The following is a 23,417-nucleotide window of genomic DNA, read 5'->3' on the forward strand; positions in this document are numbered from 1 at the left end:
TGTCTGTGGGAAGTTGTCTTGATTGTGAGCTGACACAGGAAGACCCAGCACATTGTAGGCCACTCCATGTCCTATGGAGGATGGAGGTGGTCCTTGGCTCCCGAAGAAAGGAGCTAAGCTTGAGTCTATGGGCAAGCTGACAAGCAATGCTGCTCTGTGGTTTCTGCCTCAAGAACTGCTTGAGCTCCTGCCCTGATTTCCCTCAAAAATGGACCATGACCCAGAAGTATAAGCCAAATAGACCCTTTCTCCCCCTAGGTTGCTTTTGGTCACAGTGTTTAATCACAGTGAATGAAAGGTGAGCTCAGAAGGCAGCTCTGTTTCACAGGGTACAAACCTTTTGTAGACTTAACTAATTTCATTTACTTTGGACCACTTCTCTGTGCTACAGAATACCCTTTTGGCAGAAGAGGAAAATGATTCGGCTCAGGAATTATTTGTGCTGTCTAAGGTTCTGGAGAGGAAGAATACAGGCTACCACTCGGATTATGTGAGTCTAAGTGACAGGAGACTGAGTCAACCAGGGGGAGATGACAGTTGTGACTAGAAAGCCCTTCTCCCAGCCCTAAGGTCATCTTCTGATGCCTGTGCTTACAGTTCAAAGTGCCGCAGATTTAGTTTCTTATCAGTCCCTGCCTGCTGGATCTTTGAGGTCTCCTTTTAGTCTGTTGCATGGTTTGAAGGGTTAGGATCTAAATAAATCCTTTCATTTGGATTTCAACTACCTTGATCCTCGTATGCAGACGCATTATTGAGTGCTGATTAATAAAATAAAAGACGCCTTCATACAAGCTAAAAACGTAGACGGTTTTACTTCCTTTACTTAGTTAGTCATTCTGAAAGAGTACTCTGGGAAGAAACAAATCCCCAGTGCCATTAAGCCTTTTTGGAGGAAGCAAGCAGGGCTTCAAATGAGTGAGATTAGCCTTGTCTCCATGTTTACCCCCCTCTGTGAGGCAGAACTGGTATCAGAATGAAAAGTCACGCAGTAGTTACCTGCCAGAAACAAGAATCTAGACAATCCATTTACTTTTCTCCCTTTCCAGTTCCTGCTTAGAAAATTGGCTGGAGATGCATGGAAACAAAGAACGTGATAGATGCCTGACCTACTTATTTAGAAAAGGTGCCATGTCAGAACCCAGGGAGAGCAATGTAGACACCTTGAAGGAAACAGATTAGGGACTGGACCCAGAGGATTCTGTGGTTATTGATGATCCCACAGGCTCCCATCTGCTTTGGTACCAGCTTTTGCTGTTCTTCTCTGAGCTGGTATTTATCACTGTGGATGTCAGTGTGTGTAGGGACTACTGTTTCCTGAGGGGAGAGCTAGAAGCCATACTAATTTTAATTTTCTTCATTTGTCCATCTTCCTAGAAACTTAGGAGGAGATGGTATCTGCATATTTTTCTGAGTGCCTTTTTTTGTAAATTAAAACCTTCGTTTTGCTAACATTCTTCCAAGAGGATTTCCTAACTGTCCCGGAGGGATGTCATCCATTGTCCCTAGATATGATCTGGAGGGGATTAAGGCCGCATCTCTGGAGAAGGTGACTTTTGTTTGCTCAGTTCTCCAAAAATGTCTGTGTGTTGATTGGATGAAGTAGTGGAACATAATAAAAGGCCTTGACCAGGAGAGAGACTGGCATGGTGCCAGCTTTAGGAGCTTTAAGTAGCATGTTGACATGCCAGCTTAGAGTCAGCTGTGGGACAGCTGAAGACTCAGGATGCTATTCACTGGAATGACAGCAGTCAAATTTTTAGTTAGAATAACCTGTTCAATACACAAATGATTTCTGAGGGAATCCATGTGAAACTATCTGTAATACCACTGTATATTGATTTAAATCATCCAAAATGCCAGGCAGTCAATACTTAGCAATTTTTGAAGTGAATTTGTATTTTGCTTTTAACAACAAATGCCTGAGGTTCTTACTTTTCTCTTCTTGAGACAGATTCTCATATAGTCCAGGCTGGACTTAGATTTGCTGTTTATCTGAGAATGATCTTGAACATCTAGTCCTCCTGCCTCTACCCCTGGGTTCTGGGGTTCCAGGCATGTAACACCAAGCCCCATATATGTTGTGCTGGGGATTGAACCCAGAGCTTTGTGCATCCCAGGAATGCACTCTACCCACTGAACTACACCTCCAGCCCCCGAGTGAGTTTTAAATGAATGGGTATATGAGGTATTATTCAGTTAATGAATAGTGAAGCTGCCCCTATGGATCCACATGCTCCACTCTGCAAGGCCTTTTGTCTTTGGGACCTGATATCTAAGGGCGTGGGAAGCCATCCAAAGTTCAGGACAATCTGATCTGATACTCTCAACTGTTTTCTCCTTTGTCTCAAAAAAAATCTGCCAGATTTTGTGTTGTTCTTCCTATGAGAATTTGTGCATAATGGAGAACTCTGGGTGATGGAGAGTGAGCTGCAAAGGGCGGCTTGAGAGCGACACATGGGAAACAGAGTGAGAGTGGATCCAGGTCTTCATCTCCAGGCAGTGAATGAAGTAAAAGGCGGTAGTGGCTAGGGTAACAGTCTAAAGGATGGCTTCTCTGCTCTCAAATTTATATTTGTCACCTGGTCCTGTCACATAATGAGGCCATGTACAGCATGTATGGATTACCAGTGGTCAAAATACAACATTGGTCAGAACGTTTTATCCCTCAATCAAAGCAACCCTCCCCTCAGAATACTCTAATTCTATGGCTGTCTTGAGGAAGATGTTTTAAAATATTTATTAATTTGTGTGTTGGGGGGAGGATGGTGCCTTCGTCATAGCATGTGTGTCAAGGTCAGAGGTCAACCTTTCAGAAGTTGGTCCTTTCCTTCTTTCTTGCTGAGGTAAAGTCTCTTTCCTTGTTTCTGCTGTGTTGTGTATCCCAGGCCGGTCAGCCTGCAAGCTTCTAGTGCGTTCTCCTGTCTCCAACTCCCATCTCTCCATAAGAGTGCTGAGGTTACAGTTTGTCCCTTCCTGTCTTTTTTTTGAGGGCTGTCTGTGGTTCTGGGAGGATTATGGGGGTTGGGGATTGAGCTCAGGTCATCAGGCTTGTGCTGTAAGTGTGTTTGCCTACTGAGCCATCTACCTGGTATGGAAAGATTTTAAGAAATAAGCAATGTGCATAATCCAATTAGTGGAGTTTATATTAAAGTACAAATGGTTGACAACTTTGAAACAGGGTGTTTTATACTCAGAAGAGTGGCTTGCTAATGCTAGTGGCTGTAGAACTGGGAAAACTGTTTCAGCAGCATTTTGCTGAACCATCTTGTTCTGTGATATCAACTTTGAGAACATCTATTATTATATATATATATATATATATATATATATATATATATATACATGTCAATGTGGCATAACATAAATTTTCAATTGGGTTATCTAGAAGATCACTGACATTATGCATGATGTAACTGTAGACAATCACTAAACATCTACAGAACCCAAGTTCCTCATTAATGAACTGGAGACAGGGTGAAATCATCAGGATGGTTGGGATGTCTCCTTGTGTGTGACCACTGTGCATAACTGGTCACTAGGGGGATTTGACTGAACAGAAGGAATCCATGCCAGACCTGTATGCCCCCAACTGCTGGTCTCCCAGCTGAAGAGAACCTCTGCAGAGAGACGAGAAGAGGCTCTCCATCCTGAAAGTGACAGGATTTTTCTGAACCTGGAGTTTTAAAAATCTTTATCACCTCCACCTACTCATTGTCAGTTGATTCCTAGAGAAATCTGAATGGGTTGAGGTTTTAGTTGCTAAATTAAGAAGTCCAAATAAATGTTCAGTTAAAGGAAATGAAGACGCATCAGTCTCTACTCACCCCTATTCATTAAACCCCTGTTTGTGCTATAATACCTTTCTAAGTGTCTTTTATGTTTTCCAAGAATTGTGCTTGGAAGCAAGTAGGCTTTGGGCATTTGGCAGCATAATTCAAGACAGATGTCCGTTTCTCACGTCCCAGTTCTTCCAGTTGCATGAGGCACCATTTCTCCGAGTGTAGCTGTCATCATGCCAGTCTGCCTGATACCCCGTGGTGAAGACAACCTGGAAATGTGGTCTCAATGACAGAGAACCTGGCTGCCTGCTGGGAAATTTGTCTGCCAAGCATGGGGCAAGGACTCATAAGCTTGCCTTTTAATAACATTATCTTCCATGTCTTTTATTATTTTAACACGTCAAATCATTAAGAGGGTAGGATTTGACCAAAAAGTGGATTATTTGAAAAGACCAAGAACTGGCCTGATGAGACTCATTCAAACACAAACTGCACCCAGAGGCCATGAAAAGAGAAGCCATGGGGAAAACTATTGTATTTGGAAAATTGAAAGACACTGATGGTGGTGGTTTGAATGAGAAATCTACCCCATAGTCTCGGGCATTTGAACACGTGGTCCCCAGTTGATGGTGCTGGGTATGAAGTTTCAGGATGTCCTTTGCTGGGGGAAGTATGTCCCAGGGGTGGAATTTGGGAGGTCACAGCATTGCTCTACTTGTAGTTTGTTCCTCCACTTTGAGCTTGTAGCTCAAGATGTGAGCACTCAGCTTCCTGTTGCAGCCACCATGCCTCTGCTAGGCAATCATGAAGTCTCATTTCTCTGAAACCATAAGCTAAAATAAACTCTCCCTGCCTTAAGCTGCTTCTACTCATGGTGTCTACCACAGTAACAGTAAAGTAACTTAGACACCAATAATTCAGAAAATGTACATTGATCATTAAAAATGCCCATGAGATTTTCTAGCTCAGAGAGTCTGCCTTGCCTGATTTGGGTTTACCTGACACACAGTAGGGTTGGGTTTCCATTAGACATTGACCCATTTGGCCTGTTTGGCTCAAGTTAAAGCCAATAATCTCAGATCTCAAGAGATTCCATCTAGTTCCTCTGATCCTGGTGGCCAGTCAGGGATGTGAGAGCTGATCAGATCTCCAAACTTCTCTGCCACTGCCTCCACAGTGTCCCTGACAATGTCATCTGTGGTCATTATTAATAATGCTTCTTGTTGGAAACTCTCAGAGCTCATTCAAGATAAATAAAATCATGAAAAGCATAGATGGTATTGAAAAGAACTGGGGGCATTACATCTACATTAAATACAGTCAGGCCTTCTGGGGGCTGGAAATGACAACTCACCTCAATTGCTTTCTAGGTCTCTCCCCCTCTTTCTTCTATTCCAAATTCTCATTTTTGCTTCTCCTTGGTAAATCTGATCTTATTTATCCCTTCATTTCCTTTTTCATTTTCCATATAAGCTCTGCCATTCTATGCAGTCCCGATTCCACTAGGTGTGTCCTTAACACCTCATCTAAACTATCTTAGTGTTAAATTCAAAACCATGGGATTCGAACTGTTTGCAGTGACTCAGGGACTTATGCCCTTTCACCAATATGTAGAAAGAAAAGAATTACTACATGCATTGAATAATCCAGGATCCAAACTATACTACACTACCACATGCTCACCCTGCTTCTCACAGGGACAGCAGCAGAATCGACAGGTGATTGCTACCTTTGTATTTTTTGTTTTCTTTTTTGAGTGCTGTTTAGCAACCTCTTTGGGGACTGAATCTTGTTGATGAGAATCCCTTCCATGGATCACGGCTTCACCTGTTGTGAGCAGTGTGAGAAAGAAATGATCCTTTCCTAGGGGAAAAAAAAATCTTCCTGAAAGAACATTTGGAAGTCAAGAGAATGTGTGAAACCATTACATAGATGCATATTTAATATAACATGTAATTTCTGTTGTAGGTTAATATTTATTTTATTATCAGTAAGAGTGAGTTACATATTACACAAAGTATTGGGTACAATAATCAGAAAACAAACATAACTGGTCCAGAATTTAAACTTCTTAGAAAGGCGCTGGCACAGGACTTAATAAACCTCTCATTTCTATTCCATTCTACCCTAAAAAACATGACTTCCCAAGTTGTAGAATTGAAAAACAAAGCTGTAGTTCCCTCACATCCTGATGGCTTCATGACAGAATATTGGTCAAACAGTATCCAGATTACCAGCCTTCTGTGGCATTTCTTAGCATTTCCCTTTATTTTGTCTGTGTTTGTGCCTGTACCTCTTCCTAGACAGGAACTTAAGTGCTCTTAACGTATTCGTTATTACCTAAGTACGGTGAGACACAGTGTTTCAGAGAGGGTGGAGAGAAGCGGAAGTGAGTGAGGAGGAAAAGTCCTGTCAAACAGGGGACTAGGTAAGAATCACGTGAAACTGGATATGAGTAAGATGGTTATATAGCTTCTCTACTTGATGCCTATGGTTATTATTAAATGGTTAATTAAGGATAAAACTCCAAGGATTCTGAATATGTGTTGTATCAATCATTCTCTCCAATAAGCTTCCATTTAGAGTCCCGGGTGTCTCCTCAGCGGGGAAAGTCAACCTTCTCAGTTCCACGATGGTGTACTGAGGATACAGAAAGCTTCTCTTTGGTTCTCATTTGCTCTCCTGAGCCACTGGACTTACTTCGGGAAAGTGTGTTTAACACCAGAAGTAGCTTTTAAATTGTTCACCATAGGGCTTTGTACTCAGAGAACAATTGATGCTAGAATGCATATAGGATAGAGAGAGACTCAATGCTGGAGAGCCTATACACCAAGACTTAATATCCCAAACCTGCCTAGAGTTCCCTAGCTCTGCGGTTTGGGTGCTTGGATGCTCCACACTGATCCCTTCACCCCTGCTTTCTGGCACCCACAAGTTTAATGGAAAAGAAGCCCTCCATCGCTGTCCTTTTCTCTAGTCAATTTCCTGTAGGATCTTAAGGTGAACTTCCTTGTCTTGCCTCATTGTGAACCCCAAAATGCCTCTCTAAAACCCCACAGGATGAAGATAAAATACAATCTGGTCATCTTTCACACGGGGCTGTTCCTCTTGTTTCCCAGCCAGCGGGCTAATTTCACGGGACTGGATGCTCACTTCTTTGCTCTTTCCTTTCTGCCTTATTCCCCTTCTCCTCGTGTCCCACCATCTTCTAGATTTGCTGAGTTCCCAGGCAGTGACGGAAATGCCTGTTAGAGGGTACAGCCTCAGGAGTGAAAGTCATTCCTCCAAATTAACTAGCCACGTAAATCATTCCTAAACCATCACTTGTATGGCGGCATAGTTTGGCAAGTCCCTAGAAAGGAGTGCTTATTAGTTTATTAACTGATTTGTTAATGGATACCTATTGCTCTTCAGGAAATAATCAAGTTCTTCTTTTTGAAATGGATTTTATAGAGGAAACGCATCAGTTGGGTGAAGCCCATAAATGGGATAAAAGAAAAACTTTTCTCGTTAAGTTCACCTCCTGCATTTGAAATGAAAATTTGCTTCAAGTTCAATTTATACAGTAAAGGGGGGGGGGTGCTTCGAGTATGAGAAAGGAGAATAAAATATTTCCGTACATTTGATTCTGCCTTTCAAAAGGTGTCCTCTATATAGGAGAAAGTGTGTGTGTGTGTGTGTGGGGGGTGTTTACATGAACAACCCTGCTCTAACAGGCACATATGAGACACAGCCTCCTCAGTTACTCTCGGACTGATGGTCTCTCTTCGCTGATTTTTTAAAAATATCAATCTGACCCTCAACCCAGAACTAATGAAACTCAGACAGAAGCCCAGATTATGCGTCAGTTCTGAGGCTAATCATAGGCTTTCTTCAAGAACAAGAAGTGAGTCCTCCTGTCCATTGACCACAATTCAGTCCCAGCTCTGTCCTACATCCCAGACCCACTTCCAGCTGTGACTGTGCTCTCCAGAAGAGCGAGACACAAGCACTCCGGGCTCACACACTACGTTTCGTACTTTCTCAGGCAGTTTGCTCAAGGGAAACGGGAGAGCAGGGGGAGGAGAGGGGAGGAATGCTAAATAAGTGCTACACATTCTTTTCCTCCAAAGGTCATCCCACTTTTTCTAAATTCTCAGATTTAAAAGAATGTATTTTCTTCTTGTTACCATAGAAACTATACTAACACAGAGAGTTTTTTTCCTCCAAGAAGTTTCTAGGCCAATTTTAATACATTTGGCTTCTCCTTTGGAGCCAGAATACTTATCTCCCATTTATTGCCTTATATGTTAGAAGAATATATATGTGTATATAGTGCTTTAAATTTAAAATTATATAGAGATAGGGCAGATATATGGATATATAATGCTGCCGTTGACTTGCAGAAGCTTGCCTTCTTGCATTCTTTTGTAGCCTCACAGCACTGCCCTTGAGGCGTCCTTCCCACCCACCTCACCCTCCATTGACAAGTCTGGCCACTCACACAGTTTGTAGCTAAGTGAGGTCTCTAAAACAGGAGAAATCTGGGTGAGTGTGTAATATCGAGTTTATTCTTTGGGTATTTTCAGACATTTGGATATTTCAACTAATACAAATAAAATATTTGAGGTCAAAAATTTTTTTTCATTGTTCAAGAAATAGCTCAATCAGATTCTTGGGTACTTAGCATTTCTAATTGAGAGAGTCAAAGGCTGACTTTTTTCCCCTCATGATTTGGAGGTGTAAGGGCTAAATTTAAACGCATTCTGTTCAGACTGATTTTGTAAAGCACACTATATTTATTGTATCTCTTCTTTAGATTGTCTAGCTAACACAAAGGTACTCTAGGAGGGAGAGATCAGTATGTTAAACAATGTACTTGCTTAAAAACCAAATGGTGGCTGCCTAATAAACAGCTTTGTGTCTTTTACTAACCGAATTCAGAAATCATTGGAGGATGAGAATTAAAACAATCAACAAGACCAGTCAAATTCCCTTGAAAATGGACCCTTGTGCTTGTTTTTCTTTTCAGCCCAGTTAAAAGAACAATCTATCACCTATTCTTTTCACAGACAGCTTTATGTTAAACAGGATTTTGTTATTTCTGTGACTCAGGCTGACAGAAACTTGGTAGATAGACCTTCATTACAAAGCAGTCAGAAAGAAGAAATAGAAGTGAAGGCCAACAGATCCACACTCAAACCAACATGAGCAGGAGAGTTAGCAACACAGTGTAGGGTTTGCCTTTGTTTGGGTGTCTTGGAGCAAAGCTGTTATGGGAAAATGTGCAGGTGCTTGGGGGATACTGTGTTACTACAGAGGATGTAAATCAACTCACGGGGTGATTTCTGAAGCCTGATAATCTGATAATTGATCAGATTACTACTTGATCAACTCTTTATAAAACTCAGAGCGCACAAAACGGGGCAGCGAATCCTTCTCCATCAGGGCATGGATCCTTTTCTGGGCTAGGTCAAAACTGCTCGGGGAAGGTTCCACCAGGTTCTTCATGGTGATGTCCTTAGTGAAATGATCGATGTTCACCTGTGGGCCAGGAAACAGGGTCAATGAGTCAACTTAGGCTTCAGGATTTGATGAGGGTACCAGCCAAAGGGGGCAAAATTATCACCATCGAGATGCAGGATAGAAAGGATGCCATGAAGTAAGAAAAACCACTGCTGTTTCAGAAGCAGTGGGGTGAGGCAACTGATGCTGCCTGCAGTGAACACGTGACTCAGGCTCAGAGCCAACCGGCATTAGACAATTGCCAGGTATCCTCCACCAGTAGCCAACCTATGCCTACGCTATTTCCTCCTTCAACCACCTAAGATGTATATGCAAGTGGCTCATGACCATCTCTATGATAAGTGTTTTTATCAAACAGATTTGAATGCAAGTGAACTAAGGTTCGGTTTTATTGACTTTCTCTGCCCATTAGGTTTCCTGCCTTCTGATGATCATGAAGAACAGTTCATGGCCTGGGACCCTTGGCATAGCTTTAGAACCAGTCTTCCTGAAAACAAACCAGGAAGCAGCAGTTTTGACCGTATAAGAAACAAGCAATGAGCCAGTGCTTTATCTACTGAGTGGTTAGTCTGTGCCAGGGGATTGAACCAGGACCTGCTGCATGCTAACAAAGTGCTCTACCAACTGAGCTACATCTTCATACCCTCATCTGTTTCTTGAAAAGACAAGCTAAGGACACTACACACCCAAAGGAATAAAATATCTCATGTTGCTTCTATAAGATGTATCACATATTCAAAAGAAGAGAGATGAGAGAATCTTTCCCCTTACAAATCATCTGTAATAGATCTTTCCCCTTACAAATCATCTGTAATAGATCCCTGACTACTCAAAAGGTTTCACTCAATCACCTATGTGTTTGACATCAAACCTTGATGACATTCAATGTCCACATTGGATTCAAGAGAACCATGAGGGACTATAGGACCTGACCAGATAGACAGGTCTGACTGTGGCCATCCTGGATTTTTCAACAAGCTTTTCAGTTGGGTGTCATCAATGATGGCAAATATAAGAGCAGACAGACTTCCCCAAAGCTTTCTTGAAACCTGAACAACCTGCTCTTGGGCAGTCAATTAGTGGTATATTGGCTTTAAATGCCTTTCGCACTGTTACTTTGTAATGTTTTGGTTCCCATGAGTAGAAGTCCTGTTGCTTCAACAAATGTCAAAGGCTAGAGACAGGGGACTCACTGGCATCAATTAGTTGGCACATTCATGTGGTTTTTTTTTTTCCTCTTACATCTACTGTTTGTTTAATTTAATTCTCATAGCTTTACAAAACAGTTGTTGACATTCTTACATTTCAAAGGAAAGGAACTAGACCCCACATTTCATCTCAAATCTTACATTGGCTTCCTTCTTAATTAAGGTTGGGTGCATGGTACTGAAGAGACTCCAGGAGCCACTGGCTGCACAGTAGTCTGTACAGCATTTAAGTCAGATGCACTTGACTTAGTCACACTGCCATTGTATTCAGTGGGTGCTTACTAGGCAGTCTAATCACAAGTTCAGGTAGTCTTTAGCTCCAGAGGTTGTGCCTGCAGCTCATGAAGGTGTGCCTGGGAATGTACTGATTTGGCTCTTAAGAAAAGGATGCACTCAGCCACCTGCCCAGCAGTACCAACCTCTTTAGGAGCCTCTGTCTGGATGAATTCTTCATAAATTTGCTTTGCCTTCTCCGCCATTTTGACTGGGGACTTGATCTTTTTGTACTCCTCACAGGCAACCCAGAACTCAAGGTTTTCCTCACTGAATTCAGACCTCAGGAAACTTTTGAAGGTGGCAAGTCCATCTAGGAAGTAAAAAGTCAATAGGGAGATTTCATTAACTGATTTGACAAACTCTATATCTAGCTAAAAAAGAAACAATTTTACTTCCAGTAATTCTGCCATTGATGTAAAAAAATCTTGCAAGTGGAAACTCGTTTAATTCTTATTATACACCCAGAGAGCAGGAACCCCAAGTGTCCTATTTTGTAAATGAGGTCACAGAAGTCAAGTGACTGCTCTAAAATGTCCAGCAAGTAAGTGCAAGGCTGGGACTTAAAACCAAGCTATCTGATTCTGCAGTCTCACACATTTGTCTATTATCCTAAGGCACTTATCAGGAGCTGTGTGATTCTGTTTCTTGGAACAGGAACTTTCCATTAGGAGCTTCCTACTCTCTCGTCTACTTGAACTGAGAGAAAAACATAAGGCTAGAACACAGATGCTAGAGATGATACAGAAATGCTCAATTGTGCTGTCCCATGCACGGACTTTTAGTCCATCCTCATCTGCCTTTATCTCTTCATTCACATGGAAGCAGGCTGGGGCAGGGATGCAGAGGCAACAGAGAACAGCTCTGTTCCTCACGCACTCGGACACTGGGCAGAGGGCTTTACCTCACCGTCTTTTACACAAGTGAATGCAGTGTACATTCAGGTGACAAATGTTTTGACACTGAGGATTCTCAGTCAATACTGATGACATCCAGGACACACATCAATTCCAAAGAAAACTTATTTTTAGTAGTGAAAACTGAATTAAGAGCCCCATGCATACTACATAAGCACTCTACCACACAACTATATTTCTAGCCCCAAAGAACATGCTTAAAACTTGATTTGTCAAAATGAGTAATGTTTATAATGATTGACTGCCAGAAACTATTATCTTGTTTCCTCTTTTTACTGATGAATTTTGAGTGAGTGCAATATATCACATTGCTAAATGGAATAAGCTTGGTTCCCTAGCCGAGGTTAGAGATTCCAAGGAAAGGAGAAAGTAAAAAAAAAAAAAAAAATGAGGAGACTCATTGAACATCTATACAATGAAAACCTTTGAAGAGTAGCTATGAGGTCACACCAGTAACCTAAGTTCAGTTCAGACTGAAAGAAGGTGAATTAGCAATATGCAAATCGGTATCTGAATGAAGGATCAGGGGAAGTTGTCACAAGCAGGTAGTTATTATGACCACCAGTTAAAGTCAGTGTTTAGAAGATATCAAATGTAATAGAACAACTGTGAGTCTGTAAACAGCTGTAGATGCTCTCTGTGTACATATGCTAATTCCTGGGCCCTACCCTTTCCTGTTTCCTTTAGTACTAACCTCCCAAATAGTAGATGGAGAGAGCTCATGATACGATTTAACGAGATATTGGAAGTGAATCATAAAGAAAAATAAATCTAGCTGGGCGGTGGTGGCGCACGCCTTTAATCCCAGCACTCGGGAGGCAGAGGCAGGCGGATCTCTGTGAGTTTGAGGACAGCCTGGACTACAGAGTGAGTTCCAGGAAAGGTGCAAAGCTACACAGAGAAACCCTGTCTCAAAAAACCAAAAAAAAAAAAGAAAGAAAGAAGGAAAAATAAATCTAAATGTATGCTGTTTCCTTCTCTAAGAAATGGGAATGTGTGCAGATACATATATATATATATATATATATATATATATATATATATATATATATATATATATATACACACACACGAAACTATTTAAACCAACATCCTAACAACCGTATATCTAAGAAGTGAATCATACTATTATGGAGGAAAATGGAGGTTTTTAAAGAAGGAGAGGAAACAACTCTAGTTTCCACAGGCTATGCCAAGGGCCCAGTCTTGGCAGCATGGTCTGGTATGCCAACTGCCTTCCAAGCCAGAAGTCAGAAATGTCTGCCATCAACTTCAGGGGACAGGCTTCTCCTCACTTGCCTTGGCCAGGGCATATCTACATTTCATTATTTCTGTTTAGGTAACACGTCCTACATTAATTTTTTGACCCAATTTCAACCCATTTTTCTTTTTCTTGAATACTTGTTGCTCTCTTGTCTATAGACTGCAAATTTTCATTTATTTGTCATTATCTGTTGTATGAATTGGACAAAATATATGTGATGATAGATACAGGGCCATTTTTTCATGTGTATGTGGTGTGTGTGTGTGTGTGTGTGTGTGTGTGTGTGTGTGTTCATGTGTATATGTGTGTTGGTACATGTGTTGTGCTTCGATGCTGATGCACATGTCTTGCACACATGTGGAGGCCCCAGGTTGATGTTGGGAATCTTCACTGCCCTTCCACCTCATTCTTTGAGACTGGAACTCTCAATCAAACCCAGAGCTTGCTGGTAAGACTAGTCTCACTGGGCAGCTTGCTCCAGGGATCCCCTGCCTCTGTCTTCTGAGCTTGGAATTACAGCTGGGTCATCACTCCCACCTGGTAATCGGTTACATGGATTCTGGGGGTACAAACTCTGGTCCTCTAACTTACACAGCAAGGCAGCACTTAACCACTGAGCTAACTTCCCAGTGCATTTTTGTTCCTCTCATGCTGTTCATGTTCTTTTTGCAGCCACACTCAATTCAGAAGGAAGAGAATGGCCAGGTTGGAAATGAATTGGGATTAGGTTCAGTATTGATTTCAGGACCCAAGGAAGACACTTGGCAATTTAATCCTTCCTCTGGCCTTCTAGGACACTCTCATCAATCAATACTAGAAACTCTTCTAGGACACTATCATTGATCAACACTAGAAACAACTGGATGTGAGTAGGCAGGAACAGTAGTTCATGTGTCTTCCAACAGTTTTCTCTGGGCATGTTCCTTCTTCCTATCCCCACTGGAGTTTCTATTGTGTTACGAATCATAATTTAGTGATAACTGGAGTTCAATATGAGCCATGAAATCAGCATAGCCTTCCAGCCCACAGGACCAAAGAACATGAACTTTAAAGAAAATTAAAACTCTAATTTTGTTGCTGTTATAGCATTGTATGTCATAGGCAAGCTACTCAGCTCTCTGAATAATGGATTCTTTTTCTGAAGAATAGAAATGGTTGTTGCACTTAAGAATAAGAAAGAAATAAGACCCACTTGTGGAAAACTCTCAGCCCCACAGCCCCACAGGTCCACAGGTCCACAGGTCCACAGGTCCACAGCCCCACAGCCCCACAGGTCCACAGGTCCACAGCCCCACAGCCCCACAGGTCCACAGGTCCACAGGTCCACAGGTCCACAGCCCCACAGCCCCACAGGTCCACAGGTCCACAGGTCCACAGCCCCACAGCCCCACAGGTCCACAGGTCCACAGGTCCACAGGTCCACAGCCCCACAGCCCCACAGCCCCACTGGTCCTCAGCCCCACAGCCCCACTGGTCCTCAGCCCCACAGCCCCACAGGTCCACAGGTCCACAGGTCCACAGCCCCACAGGCCCACAGGCCCACAGGCCCACAGGCCCACTGACCCTCAGCCTCATACATTATCAAACACTCCAAGTCACCCATTCCACTTTGTAAAAATTTGCGATGAAGATCAGTCCTTCCAAACATTGTTATTTCAGACCTGAGGACTACTGTCAGGGCTCTTCAGTGGTCTTAGCATTCAGTTCACAGCAGGAAATGAACTTGTGAACTAGCTTTCCATCGCAGAGACCTATGTCCTGAATACTGGTTTCATTGCTCTGGTGAATTCCACAATACTATTACAAGGCTTTTTGTCAATGTATGCACCTTAAGCCAAAATACACAAAACAGCTTTATGCCTTACTGGTCCGGGGGCCGTTTAAAGCTACTCTTTCTCCTGCCTAGCTTTTGAGCACTCTATGTATTCTCTTAGTAGACTCCTCCACAGTCACTTCTTGTCAACTTTCCATACTTGGCCTCTGGTTTTCTGTTGGTTCTTTCCTCAGAGATGTTTCCTATTGAATTCCCATCACCCCTGCGTGTGTCCTTTTTGAGTCAGAGTTGAAAAGATTCCAGGCCAAATATCCCTGTTCTACAAGGTGCACATATCTTTCTTACCCCACTTCTTTTACCTGGGGACTCCACACCACAGCAGAGCACACAGCCCCAAGAAAGCACCATGGGGCGTGTAGGAGCCAGCACAGTGCCTCAGATTACCTCTCAGCATACCCAGGCATCCATCCCACTACCCAGGACTCTAATGAAGCCCATCTGATGACTGGCCATAAGCGTTCTGTGGGTCTGGTACCCATACATCATATGGTACCCATACATTCTAATCTCAGAGCTAGCCCTAGTGAGTGGTAGCAATTTTTGACATTAGGCAAAGCAAAGTAACAGCCTTATATAACAGAGGCAGGGGGGCCCACCTGTAAAACCCCTCTGAGGATAGAAGGAGCATAAACAAACTCGAGAACCCAAGTCAGATTGTTAAAAACTTTGAAAATGAGATTACTACAAAGACTTTCATGGAGAGGGATTGGCGGAGTACACTGAAATAGCACTGGAACTTATTAAAAACCATGGCATGATTTATTGGTTCAAAGCTTGGGCTTTAGACCCAAGATTGCTTAGTGGTGAATCTTGACACACTTTATTATACAGTGACATGGACAAGTCATTTCGCCTGCCGGAGCCTCTGTCATTTTATACATTAAATGCAAATTAAATTGAAATGTAAAAGAAACCTGCATGACAGAGCTGTGGTAAAAGATGAAATAATTCACACATGGCTTTTATATGGTGCCAAGCATAATTTTCGTGAAGTTCAGTCCACGCTGGCTTTCTTGATGAATTTTTAATTTTGTATAAATTAAAATTTATACCAATTATACCAAATTAAAAATTACTATTTGTCACCATTACTAGCCCAATCCAAATGTTGCCTCATCTGTGACACCATCTTCTTCCCAATGCCACCTGCTCACTCTTGAGGATTTCTGTCAATGAAGAGAAGACGATAGCTTTCTTCTTTTTTTCCCCCTCCCAGTTGGGAATGTCTGCTTGTTCAGCCATCTTTTCCATGAGGCTGTAAATTATTTGAGTTTTCCTTATCTTCACTTCCCCGTTTCCATCTCCCTCCTCAAATACATATATGCACCAAATACTTAATAGTGGGTCTCAATGAACTATGAAATCAGCATATCCCTCCAGCCCACAGGACCGAGGAACATGAACTTTAAAGAAAACTAAAACCTCAATTTTGTTACTGTTATAGCATTGTATGTCATAGGCAAGCTACCCAGCTCTCTGGATAATGGATTCTTTTTCTGAAAAAGAGAAATGGTCGTGGCACTTAAGTCTCGAGATTATTGCAATCACTAAATAGACCAATATATGGAAATTTCTTATGTAGATACATCTATGAACAAGGCATACATGAGCGAAAAATATCTTTCATATCACTTTCATTATTATCATTGTCCTAAGTGAACATCATGGCAGTCCATCAGTGAAAGGATGAGAATGATGGACCAGGACGAAGAAGGAAGAAAACTGGAAAGCGAAGAAAAAGAAGTCAAGGCAGACTGTGAAGATGGGAACTAAGGGATGAGCCTGGAGCCAGCTGTTTTGTGTGTTGAGGGACAGTCCAGGCCACAGTGGGGTGGGTTGTCTGAGGAAATGCTCTGACCTTCTACAACTCTTGGGAAAAGAGGACCCAAATAAAAACTGTGCTGCCACAGACTGGTTTTATCCCTGTTTGCTCTTAAAAATGCTCCTGTGGGAGAATCACTGTCCTTGATGGTGCTAGAGCAGAATTATATAAGCTCCCATGTACAGTCTATTTTTGTTTTTAAAGATCAACATACTTGTTGTGTGCCCTATGGACCTAACAAATGAAACCAGATGGCTCTTGTTTTAGAACTGAAGACAAAACTTATAAGAATGCGATGTATTTTAAGGACAAAGTCAAAGACCCTGAATGATTAAAAATCATTTTTAGGGCCAGTGAGAAGGCTCAGATGGCGAAAGCATTGGATGTGTAATCCTGGTGAGTTCCATTCCAGAATCTTCAGTGAAAAGAGAGAACCAACTCCTGTAAGGTGCCCTCTGATCTCCCCCCCCACACACACTTTACTAATACACAAAAATAATTTTAAAGTGAATTTAAGTAAGTAGGTCCTTGCTAATGAGAAACGATTGAACTGTTTAGGGTTTATTTCTACTATAGAAAATTTTGATTTAATTAAAGCTTTGGTAACTATCAACTCTGAGAGGCAATGGCCTATATCAACACAAAGAATTCAAAATGTTCCTTATGAATCAGCAAAAATGATACTCCTACCCTTCAGTGTTAATGTATGTGTGTGTGTGGGGGTCATTGTTGTTTTGTTTTTTAGACAATGTTGTATTCTGTAGTTTAGATGGGTCCAGGACTCACCATTTGTCCAAAGTTATCTTAAACTCACAGCAGTCCTCTGTCTCAGACTCCCAAGAGTTTGAACTACAAATATGAGCCACCATGCTCAACTTTAAATGGTTTAAATTTCTCAAGTTAAGCACGCAGAAAGAGATTATTATGTCTAGAGTAGTACATTTTTCAATGGATCTGCCTTTTTTACTTGTTTTGCATCAATCACAGCTTATATCAGTTATTTCTGACAATAGATTATTAGTTTCAACAGATTCAAATGAGAGTATGTCGTAAGAGATATTGAACAGCCATAGCTGGATTTATAGTTATCCATGAAGCATAATGGCAGATATGCAGGTAACAGGCCACATATTTCTTCTCTAGGCTAGTGATGCTGAAGCTTCTAGATGCTGGCATAGAACTGTCTGGGCATACCTGTCCTTCCATGCTTCCTCCTTAGGAATGACTGGAGATAAATAGAGCAGAGACGTAACAGTAAGAACCACACAGAGAAAGAAGAGTCACAGAGAAAATCAGAGAGGAGAGGCAATGATAGAAATATAATGGGGAAGTGATGGACAGACAGTAATAATAGACAGCCTATCTTACTCATAGCTTCATCCCTCTTAAAGGCACAGTTTGTTTCTATTGGATCTTTCACACCCATACCTTAAGCACACTAATTGATGGAGCTAGTTTGAATGGATAGATACCATGTTTAAGGAACATATTGGCTAAAATAGCTACTGAATGCTTTTCCACTTACTGCTTTGAGAAAATTATACATCTATATGAGCAAATGCATAGATACAAACACAATTTATCCGTTGAGAAGTAGAAAATATTACTGTGAAATCCCCAGACCTCAAGCTCACACTAGGATAATCATCTGTTTGCAATTGGAAAGACTTTGGCTCCCACAACAATGTCAAGGTATTAACATTACCTACTTCTGGCTTAGCTCACACCCTTAGCTTTTTTATTCTAATAGTCCCCTGTACCCTTAAAATCAAAGTGTATTAGTATGTGGACCTAAGAATTAGTGCAAGTGAAAAGAATGTGTATGAACACATTGATATTTATCTTCTCTCTTAAGAATTCGGAAAGCATGGTTCTGCTAACTCTTGTTTCTTTATAATAGCAGCAAATACCCCTATCTAGGCTACTTAGCATTCATAATTTATCAACTCACCATGTCAAAATGCTATTGGCCCCCAAATTACTAGAGTAAGACAAATCAATAGATCAATACAAATATTTTTGTTTTACATGGCTGTTCTACATTCATGGAATTTTTAGTTCCAAGAAGCAAACTCAATTAGCTTGCTCATTCATTCAAAAAAAAATATTCACTGAACACCTTGCATGTGTCAGGGTACAGTACCCTCTTTAACATACGGAAGAAAGAAAGAAAAAAAGAAAGAAAGAAAGGAAGGAAGGAAGGAAGGAAGGAAGGAAGAAAGAAAGAAAGAAAGAAAGAAAGAAAGAAAGAAAGAAAGAAAGAAAGGAAGAAAGAAAGAAAGAAAGATTCTCTAAAAAGAGAATCAGAAATGAATGTGATTCATTGGGTCTCTACTCCAAAAACCAACGACTGCCAGGTTTCTTACTTGTAAGAAGTTACTCCATCATAAACAAACTGAAAATTATAATGTAAGATCTAGTAGTTAAGAACACTTGCTACTCTTGCAGAAGACCTGAGTTTGGTTCCTTGCACATACAAGGCAACTCATACCCATCTGCAATTCCAGTTCCAGGGGATCTAACACCCTCTTCTGGCCTCCACCAGCACCAGGCATAAATTTCAGGTACATAAGTACATGTAGGCAAAACGCTCACACACATAAAATAAAAATTTGTTTTCAAGATGTTTATATAAACTCCACCATGCAGTCATTGTCATCTACTCTGCCTTTGTTATTACTCTTTAAATCCTTGTGGGTTTTTTTTTTCTAAGTATCTAACAGAATTTCCTAGTCCATTCTTATAATGCAGATGAAGAAGTTGGATATTGTAAGTTGGTCACAAATTTAGAGTGAATCAGCCAACAGATTTTTATCTCCTTCACCCCAGACTATGCACTTTGTCTTTTGAAAGTGCCCAGAAGAAAAAGACTAGATCCTGACTGTCAACGGGCTTTTGACCTATCCCAAAATGAAAACAAAACAAAACAAAACAAAACAAAAACAGACAGCAAGTACTAAGCACCATGAAAGATGTGCTGATGAATGGCTTTGGAACTTTAGAGTGACTGACTCTAAATGGCCAAGAAGACTAGGCATTTGTCACTGGGGTTAGCTCTTCAGGGAAGAGAACTTCAGTAGATAAAGATCTGAGAACAAAGTATTTCTGTCAATGAGTTTACACGGAGAAATCTCACATAAACAGAGAATAGTTCAATGTGCCTCATGACCAGTCATGTGGTTATTATGGTGTATCTGGAACATTGGAGGTTATAATGGTATATCTGGAACATTGGAAATTTGAACTCGAGACTGTAAGCCTTGGTAAGTGGTAAGGACTGTGGAGTAGGGGAAAGGTAAATAATACGTTAGTTTCAGCTGGAAAAGAGTGTGCATCTTTGTTGCATCTCAAATGAAGCTCTAAAATGTTAGGTTAACAGAAGAGGAGACATGGCGTGTAGAGAGTCGACCAAGGGTAGAGACAGCAATCTTATTAGGTCACAAGAGCAGTTGATAGCAGATTGAACTCAGGGGTCCATGGCTTGTTCAAAGACAGTTTTTGACGCTAAATCTTGTCTTTCTCAATCTATGAGGCAAAGCAGGAGAGGTGGCTTATCTGGCCCACTTATGAGAACATGAAGAAGCATACAGAAGCAGGGAGGGTGATGCCTGTTTGCAATCTCAGTAATTGCAAGGCAGAGGGAGGAAGATCAGGAGTTTCAAGGTCATCCTCAGACACATAGTGAGTTTGAGGGTCAGCCTGGACTTCATGGGACCCAGTCTCAACGAGTAAGGCATGTGATGTGGCTTATACAAACAAACAAGGACAGGCATGAAGGAAGCCCCAAACGTCTGTCCTTACAAACTCCCACAGTGACTTTCCCTTCTAGCCAACTGGACAACTCCAGTCTCAAGATGCCCTTCCCTTCTTCAGACCATAAACTGGAGACAGACATGAGGAGAATGAAGGTGCTTTGTGCCCCACCCCCCAATCCTCGTGAGACCAGGTGAACTTACAGTTGTTGTGGAGAAGCTTGTCCAGGGAATGGCGCCACTGCAGGGCCTCGTCCAGCGAGGGCCTAGATCAATAAGTACAGAGAAGGGGGATGGAGTGAGAAGGAAGTTAACCACATGCATGACAATGACTCGAGCCTGGTTTTCTTAGGTGGAAATGATACAACACTCAGGATAGGGACAGAAGAATTTTTTTCTCCCAGTTGAGCCAGAGGAGCTATTGGCCATCTGGTATCGACAGTGCATTTTTATTGCTTTCCAGACAATCTGACCAGACAGGTCTTTTTTGGAAGTAGAGTCTATTTGCCCCGAGGCCATGTGTAATAGTCTTATGTATTCCATAGGAGTGAGTCCAAAGATAATTGTTATTTTAAATATAGGTTAATAAAATCCATTGTCCCTTCACAGAGGGTAAACTAATCCATGTATCACAATGCCACACATTAGCCACCAATTTAACCAACACCTAGTATTTGGTTCTAAACCCCAATGCCAAAGTCATCTCATTAAGACTAATAGAAGACAGTTTGATTTTGTGCCACACTGGAAGCATAATTAAAAAATAAAATCTACATTTATTTATTTTTCCTTCCAATTAATATAGAGTGATACATTTTGGAAGATTTTTTTTTTTTCAGAAGAAAAGCATTAGTAGCTCCTAAGTCAGAGTGCTGAGCATAAATGTTCGAGACACTGACTCAGAAGAAGGTTAACCACAAAGATCTAATTGATCCTGTGACTACTTTGACTTTAACATTCCCATCCACAGGATCCTCACAGCTGTGCTTTGTCGTAACCACCAATTCTCTCCTCTCCTCAGAATGTGCAAAGATGAGCTGCTGTTGTCTGAAGGAAAATAGCTGACTTTACCTCCCTGTGTTCATAGGGCTTGAACCCTTGAATCACCACTACATTATGTCTTTATCAACCAATTAAAGCAGACTGGCAATACATTTATTATGAGATGAGGTTGATGAAGTGTTTTTTCCCTAAGTCTTAGATTGTTTAGTAACTGTTCGAGACAAACCAGGAACATTCATGTTTCTAGTTTTTATGAAATAGTATCTTTGCACATTTAAATAATTGTCATTCACAAGTGATGTCACCGAGACAATTTTCAATCTATCTTTTATTTTTTCAGGCATATGCATCCTCATTTTATCTCTGTAAGGAATCCATGGAGTAGGTCTTTAAACTCCAGTGTTGTTGTGACTATTGCCTAACCTCTTTTTGTAGAACATGTGTCTATTAAGTCCTGATTTTATTTTATTTTTTCAAATGTATGTCTTTTCTCTTTGAAAGCCAAACAAACAAACGAAAAGCCAGGGATAATAAATCTTGTGAAATAAACTTAGATAGGTTCTGTTTTCCTAGCTGGACACAAAAATATCAGACCAAAAGCATAAAATTTTCTCACAAATGTATTTCTAACAAGTGGATTACCATCCTTCTTCCCCTTCCCCTTGGCTACTATAAAGGAACAGAGAGAAGAGAAATGGTATCAACAAAAGATATATTCACCTATATCTTTTTTATTCATTTCAATGGCAGCCACAGCTGTGGCCAATAACTCCCTTTGTCTACTCTTTGTTGCTTTATACCAAGCACTTTTCATATATATACTTTGTTGTAACCTATATTATATATAGGAATTTTCATATATAGTATATATAGGAACTATATATATATTATTTTGTATGTACATGTTCACAATATGTTCAATACTTTACACGTTGCAGACAATCATCAAGTCCAGATGTATTCAGAATTGAGAGCCTATTATACGACGGAACAATAGAATCTAACTCAGAGCAAAGAGTAGGCCTGGTTCACTCCCTGAGCCTCCTGATTTTAAAAATATTCTCAAAAAAAATGAAATAGCTTTTCCTGCCCTTGTTCTTTGGTTAGCATAAAGGCACACAGGAAGAAACAATGGCATGAGCAGGTGCCCTAGACTTAAACATGTTACCAGATGCAATTTGCCCCAAATGGTCTCATTATAATGTCAAGTAATGGTCAATATCAGCAGCACATCACGGCCAAGATTAAATTCCTGAAAGGGACATGTGCCGAGCCTGCTTGGGGGTGAAATTAGTCCAAATTGATTTAAGGGCGTAGTTGAGCAGGACAGATCCCCCCACGGCATGTAGCCAGTGTTCTGATTAGCAGTCTAGGAGGTAACAGGTTCATCCTGTCCTCATTCTCGGAATTTGCCAGCCCTCATTAAGTGTGACTTCGTTGGAAACAAGATAGATGCAGATCTAAATGGCCAATGAGCATCCTGGTTGGCAAGGTCATTGCTGACCGCAGAGGGTGAGCACAGAGTCTCCTCTCCCTGTGTGGGTGGGAGTGACAGGGAGGAAGCTAGCTCAGATGAAAGACAAAATAAACATTTATGGGAGTGATTAACTATGTGTTTTAGAATGCCCAGTGCAAATACTACCTGATTCAGGAAGTGACCACATTGGTTTGGAAACAACAACTCTTTCCACCATTAACGGCTTTTCACTCCTGGATATTTTTCATGTGCTAATAGTACACACCACCCCTGCAAATGTTGTGTATTGTTCCTAGAGAACTTTCCTATTCCTTCCTATGCCCACAGCATCAGTCTGAAGTAATAAGTGAGGCTGGCTGTAAAGACCAAAAATATATGTTCAATTTGGAGCCTGCATATGGACATCTGTTGGCCATTTATGGACTTGATAGGTCACGAGCAAAATATACTGTGTAGGACATCTTTTAATAACTAGGTGCCAAATTGATAGGTAACCAAAGTCTGGCTCAGTTTACCCCAAATCAGCCTTGTGGAAAGCCACAGATGATTCACTATTTAGATTTGAATGAACAGAGCCATGAGCC

General features: G+C 41.2%; 1 protein-coding gene across 1 annotated transcript in view; it reads right to left on the reverse strand.

Moving 5' to 3' along the window:
- Positions 1 to 5,735: 5,735 nt before the first annotated feature.
- Rgs5 (regulator of G protein signaling 5) overlaps positions 5,736 to 23,417 on the reverse strand; it is a 42,392-nt gene continuing 24,710 nt past the window's right edge. The window contains exons 3-5 of the mRNA XM_028864350.2: positions 20,559 to 20,620; positions 10,912 to 11,078; positions 5,736 to 9,302 (exon numbers count right to left, since the gene is read on the reverse strand). Of these exons, the coding sequence (XP_028720183.1) occupies positions 9,141 to 9,302; positions 10,912 to 11,078; positions 20,559 to 20,620 (391 nt within the window). The 3' untranslated portion in view covers positions 5,736 to 9,140. The remainder of the gene's footprint in view (positions 9,303 to 10,911; positions 11,079 to 20,558; positions 20,621 to 23,417) is intronic.

Source organism: Peromyscus leucopus, chromosome 15 (assembly GCF_004664715.2).
Source record: "Peromyscus leucopus breed LL Stock chromosome 15, UCI_PerLeu_2.1, whole genome shotgun sequence".
NCBI lineage: Eukaryota > Metazoa > Chordata > Mammalia > Rodentia > Cricetidae > Peromyscus > Peromyscus leucopus.